The sequence below is a fragment of the Falco naumanni genome, chromosome 9 (genome assembly GCF_017639655.2).
Source record: "Falco naumanni isolate bFalNau1 chromosome 9, bFalNau1.pat, whole genome shotgun sequence".
In the NCBI taxonomy this organism is placed as follows: Eukaryota; Metazoa; Chordata; class Aves; order Falconiformes; family Falconidae; genus Falco; species Falco naumanni.
This window is the reverse complement of record NC_054062.1, coordinates 48566463-48572714: the sequence shown is the minus strand read 5'-3', so window position 1 is coordinate 48572714 and position 6252 is coordinate 48566463. Positions and strand designations below refer to the sequence as shown.

The 6252-nt window shown below is 61.7% G+C and overlaps 1 protein-coding gene across 2 annotated transcripts; it reads right to left on the bottom strand.

The window, feature by feature from the left end:
• Positions 1 to 1828: 1828 nt before the first annotated feature.
• On the bottom strand, positions 1829 to 4979 carry HMX3 (H6 family homeobox 3). Of its 2 annotated transcripts, XR_005829808.1 has the most exons (3): positions 4086 to 4979; positions 3242 to 3906; positions 1829 to 2889 (listed from the first exon to the last, which is right to left on the bottom strand). XR_005829808.1 is itself a non-coding variant. In XM_040607726.1 (2 exons), exons 1-2 carry the CDS (start codon positions 4399 to 4401, stop codon positions 3299 to 3301), a joined length of 924 nt encoding a protein of 307 aa, XP_040463660.1. In that variant the 5' UTR covers positions 4402 to 4979; the 3' UTR covers positions 3185 to 3298. The 2 variants fall into 2 exon arrangements, 1 of the variants encoding a protein (XP_040463660.1); XM_040607726.1 differs by lacking the exon at positions 1829 to 2889 and having other exon boundaries at positions 3185 to 3906.
• Between the last annotated feature and the right edge of the window lie 1273 nt (positions 4980 to 6252).

The window sequence follows — 6252 nt, the reverse complement described above, 5'->3', positions numbered from 1 at the left end:
TCCCCTCCGTCCCCCCTATCGCTCAAAGCGGTTGCTTTCGCTCCATCCGAGCGCAGCAGTTGATGCGGGCTCTCCAGAAACTTTAGGCAGGGCTGGGGGTGCGGGAAGGGGTCTGGGGGGGGGGGGGCGGGGGTTGCCTTGACTTTGCCTTTGCCTTGCGGCTCAGCGCGGCTGGGAAAGCTGGATCTGCTGCAGAGCCCAGGCTCGGTGGGCATCCGCTGCGGAGTGCCGTCCGCTCCCGAGAAGGGAGAGACTACACGCCTGGCTTCCCGTTTCGCCGGAGCATTGAGGGATAGCATGGAATTTGGGGAGACTTTTGCGGGGCTTGAAAAAAAACCCCTGAGCGCCAAGCTGAGCTGGCTGCGGGTGCGGACAGAAAGGAGCATCCCGCGCCGGGGGCTCCCTGCGGGCTGGGGAGGGCCGGGGCGCGGGGGATCGGGCTCCCACTCCTCAGCCCACCGCCCAACTTTCTTGAGCGGTTTCACAGCCCGTTGTCTGCTGTCGAGTCCGCGGCGTGCCAGAGCAGCGAGAAGCAGAAAAGCTGGACTCTGGGTTTGATTCTTCTTCTTCTTCTTCTTTTTTTTTTTTTTTTTTTACCTTAATTAAAAAAAAAAAAAAAAGCAGCTGCTACCCGAGCCCCATCAACCCCACCAAAATCAACCTTCCCCTGAGAAATGCCCCTGACGGCGCCGGGACGAGCAGGACGGGCCGGTACCCGCTGCCCGCGCCGGGCCCAGGGTGCCCGCACCCGCGAAAGGGCCGCGCTGGGGGGCGGGCGGCGGGCAGGGGTCGCGCAGACGGGGGGCAGCCGCGCTGCTGCCCAGCTGCACCCTCCTCGTTGGGGAAGGGCCGGGGCCGGCCGGGATCGTTTTCTGGGCACCCACCACAAATAAATGAGTATTTTTTCTTTGCCGTTTGATAACATCGTGCTACCGCGCTGTAAAATGGAAAGACGTATTTGCTATTACAACAATATTTTTAATGAGCTGCAAGCGACTTGTCCCAAAGTTAGTACTGCAAACAGAAAAGGCATCACTCTGTTTGTAGGCGACACAGCGAGCGGCGTATTTTGACTCCGAAAGTCTGTTTATTTTTCATTTACGACCCATTGCCAGGGTTTTTATCCCAAACGAAAAGAAAACGCAGGATTATCTTTTCGCAACGCTGAGTTTTATTTTGATTTTTTGGCCCGAAGTCCTGCCCTGGGCGCTATAAACACGTCGGTTCGGGCCGATCTGCGGGAAGCGGAGAGCGATCCTATCTCGGAGCGGCCCTGCGCGGTGCACTGTCACGAGTGGCGGCTCCGGCGTGGGCAGAGGGCGCAGCCCCGGGAGGGGGACGGGACACCCGCGGGTGCCTTTGGACAAGCCCCCCTGCGGCAGCCCCCCGGAGACGGGGGAGGAGGGGAAGGGTCGGGCGAGGGGAGGGGGGGTGGAGGAAGGGAAGGCCAGAAGTTCAGGGGAAGCTCCCCGGGGAGGCGGCCCCGCGTAGGAAGGGACCCCCCCGCCCGCCTCCGCGCCCTTTCCGGGGGGTCCTTGCGGGCCTGGGACCCCTCGCTTGGGGTTGCCCGACCGCGATACCCCTGGCTGCGGCGGAGCTGGGAGAGCGCCCCCCGCCCCGTCGAGCCGCTCCCCATCGGAGGGGGCCTGCGGCCACCCGCTCCCGGGGGAGCCCCGCGCCCCCCGCCCCGGCCAGCGGCCCCGGCCGAGCGCGGCCGCAGCGCTCCCGCACGGCGCTGGCCTCATCGGCTTTTGTTTTGTTTATTCGTTTGGGGGGTTGTTTGTCTGTTTGTTTGTGTCTTTTTTCTCCGAAGCCACACTTAAAAAAATGATAAGGAACGGGTTTTATTGATTTTTTTTTCCACCACAACATTAAGTTTATAACAATATAGGCTGTTTTAAAAATATGACCGATCCCTAACAGAAAGCGAGAGGGCAGAGAATACAACCGAAAGGGGATTTTTTTTTAAATAAAATAAAGAAACCAACCCAAACCCATGGGAAGACAGCAAACAATTGTCAGACAACAGGTGAGCAGACACTAAGACAGAGAGAGACTAGAGGTGCCCACTCCTCCCTTGATTTCTGCCTATTAAAATCCACATACTTAATGGACTTTAGAAGAAAACTGTACATCATATCAAATAAATTAAAATTACCCTAAAGTTGATTGTCCTTCACTTAAAGCGCCCAGCTCACCGAGTCTCCCTTATTTATTCGCATAAGCCGGGCTGATGTTTATTCCCATGCCCTGCTCCTCTCTTCTCACTTTCCTTCGCTTTTAATTCTTTTTTTATTTTATTTTATTTTGTACAACATGAACGAACGCAATTATACAATGCTAAAAACCCTTTCCTCACCATTCAAATAAAAGCAGTGCTTTAAGAATCGTCGTACAATATTGCACAGTTCAAAAGTACAATAATAATAATTATTAGAATAATTAGAATTACAAAAAGAAAGCAAAAAGGTACAGATTTTTTTCCCCAAAAGAATACCGAGAAAACTTTACAAGGGAAAAAAAAAAAAGACCAACAAAACAAAACCAACCCAACAGCTAGGAAAACAAGAATTATAAACAAGAATTAAAAATATCTAACTAAACGATAATAAATAAGGGTCACTCAGAGCGTGCGGGTGTGATTAACCGTTCGCTTTGAGGCTGTATTTCTTGCTCGTTAAAAAGTCCCTTGACGAGAAACCGAAAGGTACAAAACGTGGGAAAGCAAAGAGGCAAACTGGTACCGGGGCGTGCTTAAAGGAAAAGCCGCGGTCGATGAAGTTTGAGTCACGACAGGATCAGGAGCCTGAACAATTTGGAGGCAGGAGAGGTCCAGAGGGAACAGAAATTCAGCTTCCCGTTAGCATTTGGCAAATCTCGAGGAGTAGCCTGGGATCATTCATTTTTTTACTATTATCCTTTTTTTTTTCTTTTTTTTTTCTTTTCCTTTTTTTTTTTTTTACAAAAATAAAACTAAAGCCACAGAGACCATCGCGATTTTTGTCCACGTTTACAAAAGGTGTGACAGCTCCAGGGTTCTCTACAAGTTCCCGCTTTCATTTTCCTTATTTTCCTTTCCCTCCCCCCATTTTTTTTCTTTTCCTAATTTTTTGTGACTTTCCTCCTAGCACCACCCGCCGAGGGGTCCCCCCCCCTCCCCCCGCACCCCTCTCCCTCGCCCCCCCCGCCCCGCTCCGCAGACGCCGGCCGGGTGAATCGCACGAGTGGCTGGAGTACTTACAGGCGGGCCGGTGACTTGCGCGCCTCTCCGCGCCCCTCCGCGCAGCGGCGGGCGGGCTCAGACGGGCCGCAGGAGCGGCACGGAGGTGACCACGGGGTGGGAGTAGTAGACGGGGTGCGGGAAGGTGAGCAGGGGCTGGGTGCCGGGGGCTCCGCCGCCCCCCGCGCCCCCCTCCGCGCCCGAGTTCTCGTGGTAGAGGATGGGGACGCGGACGATGCGCTGCGCGGCGGCGTGGCTGAGGTTGGCCGCCTCCAGCTCGGCCGCCAGCTGCCGCTTCCACTTGTTGCGGCGGTTCTGGAACCAGATCTTCACCTGGGTCTCTGTCAGGTGCAGCGAGGCGGCCAGCCCGGCCCGCTCCGAGCTGCTCAGGTAGCGCTTCATGTCGAAGGTGGACTCCAGCTGGAAGACCTGGCTGCGGCTGAACACCGTGCGCGTCTTCTTCTTGCGGCAGGGCTTCTTCTCCGGGCTCTCCTCCCGCTTCTTCCAGTCCTCCGCGCCTCCCTCCTTCTTGGCCTCCTCCGAGTCGCTCTCCTCCAGGACGATCTCGTCGGGGCTCTTGGAGTCCAGCTCCTTCTGCTCCCCCTCCGCCTTCAGCAGCGGCTCCGGGGAGTCGCGGTCGGTGCCCGACGCGGGGGACGAGTCCCTCAGCAGGGATTTCTCCGCGGCTGGAGGGGAAGGACGAGGGAGTGGGGTGGAGGGAGGAGGGGAAAGGGACACAAAGAGACACCTTCACCGCCCGGCCCCCGCGTCCCGCCGGGGGAAAAGCGGGACGAGCCGGCCGGACCCCCGCGCCGCCCCGCCGCCAGCCTCCCCCCCACCCCCCACCCCCGGTCCCCGCCGGTACCTTCCGTGCGGGGCAGGTGGGCTCCGGCCGGCGCCAGGGCGTACGGGTACCACCAGGTCTGGGCGCGCTCCAGGCAGTGGGCGCTCAGGGCGAAGCGCGGCGCCGGGATCTCGAAGCGGGGGAAGGCGAGGTCGCCCACCTGCGAGAGGGCGAAGCCGGCGCCGTCCACCGCCGCCTTGCCCGAGGGGGCGAACAGCGCCCGGGGCTGCTTGGGGGCGGCCTTGGGGGGGCCGCCGTTGAGCAGGTTCTTGATGTAGAAGGACTCCTTGGGGGGCGCCGGCGGGGCGCTGGGTGGCTCCTGCCCGGTCTCCGGCATCCTCCGGTGCCCGCCCGGCTCCTGCCCGCCGCTGGCCCCGCAGCCCGCGCCCGGCGCGCAGGTGGCGGCTCCCGGCGGCGCGGGGGAGAGGCGCGGCGGGGCGGCGTGGGAGCGCGGCGGCGGGGCCGGCCGGGGGCCCCTCGCATGGGGGGGCGGCAGGGCGGGGGGCCGAGGGGACCCGCGCGGCCCGCGGCACCGGGGGGCTGCTGCGGGCAGGCGGAGAGCCGGGGTCGTTGCTGCCGCCGCCGCCTCCCGCCGCCGCTGCTGCTGCGTCAACCTGGCGCCGGATGCTAATGATGAAATCAAAATGTCATCCAAGTTAAACGCGGGGAGCACGCGGCGATTGGGCACGCACGGTGGCAAATGGGATCGGGCGGGGCGGCGGCCGGGAGGAGAAGGCTCCGCGCAGCCCCTGCCCGCAGCCCCGCGGCCCCGGCCCCCCCGCGACGCGCTGCCGCGGCTGGAGGCTACGAGCGCCCGCCTGTTATTGGCTTTATATAGTCCAATTAGGCAGCAAATGAGGACGGGGCTATTAGCACAAAGGGATCCCGGCGCGGCTGAGGCACCACGGGAGCGGCGGCGGGCGAATGGCACGGACGGCGCCGCTCCTGCCACAAAACCTCCCCTCGCCCCGCCGCGCCGCCCCCCCTGCCCCCCCGCCCCGCGCCGCCGGTAACAAAAGCCGCCGGCGTCGGGGACGCGGCGCGCTGAGCCGCGCCGAGCCGTGCTAGCGGGCCCGGGGGCCGGCGGCACCTCGCCACCGCCGCGGGGCAGAAGCGGCCTTGCGGGAGGCTGCGGGGCGGCGGGAGGGCTATCTCCCAGCCGCGGGCCTCCCCACGGAGCCCCGCCGCCCCCCGCCGCCGGTCCCCCTCCCCCTCGGGCCGCGGACGAGCGGCGGGACACGTCGAGCCCGCGGCGGAGGGGCGGCGGGGCGGGGGCGGCCACCTCCCGGCTGCGGCGGGTCTCCCCGGGGCCCGGCCCGTCGCCCGCCGCCGCTCCGGGGTCGGGCCGCGCCGCCCGGCACAGGGCGCCCCCTGCCGGGCCGCGCCGCCCCCGCGGGAGCGCCCCTCGCCGCGCGTCCCGGGCCGGGCAGGGCTCCCCGCGCGGTGAGGCCCGGGGCCCCGGGAAGCGGCGGCGGGGCCGGCCCGACCTCCGGGGGTGCCCGCCCCGCCGGTACCGCTGTGCCGCCTCCGGTGGTCCCTGGCTACCCTCGGGCACCCGGCTGGGCCGGGGGTGGGGGGCGCCTGGAGCGTGAGCAGCGTCCGGAAGGGAAAGGTAAAAGGAAAGGTAAAAGGAAAGGTAAAAGGAAAGGAAAGGGAAAAAGGGAATAGGGAAGGGGAAAGGAATAGGTAAGGGAAAGGGAATTAGGGAAGAGAAAGGGGAAGGGGAAGGGAAAGGGAGTGGGAAAGGGAAAGAAAGGAGAAAGGGAAGAGGAAAGGAGAAGAAAGGAAGGGGAAAGGAAAAAAGAAAAGAAGGAAAGAAAGGAAGAAAGAAGGAAAAGAGGGAGGGAAGGGGAGAGAGAAGAGCGTATACCAGCCTCTCAGCTCTGCCGTGCTTTTACACATTTGGAATACGTGTGAGCTCGCCCTGCGCACATTGCTTCTGGCGTGTGCGGAGCTACAGGCTCGGAACTGGGTGCAGGTGCACAGGGGACAACAGGCTCTACACTGAAACATTCGAATGCCCTGATTTCTCTTGCTATTCCCTTTTAAAAACACCCACCTGGCAATTTGACATACAATGTCTTTGATCTGAATGAAACTTCTCAGTGTTTGCAAGACACTCCCAGGAGTTCTGGTTCCCCCAAAACATCTGGGGTTATAAATCTAGCGAAAATTTATACAGACCTAA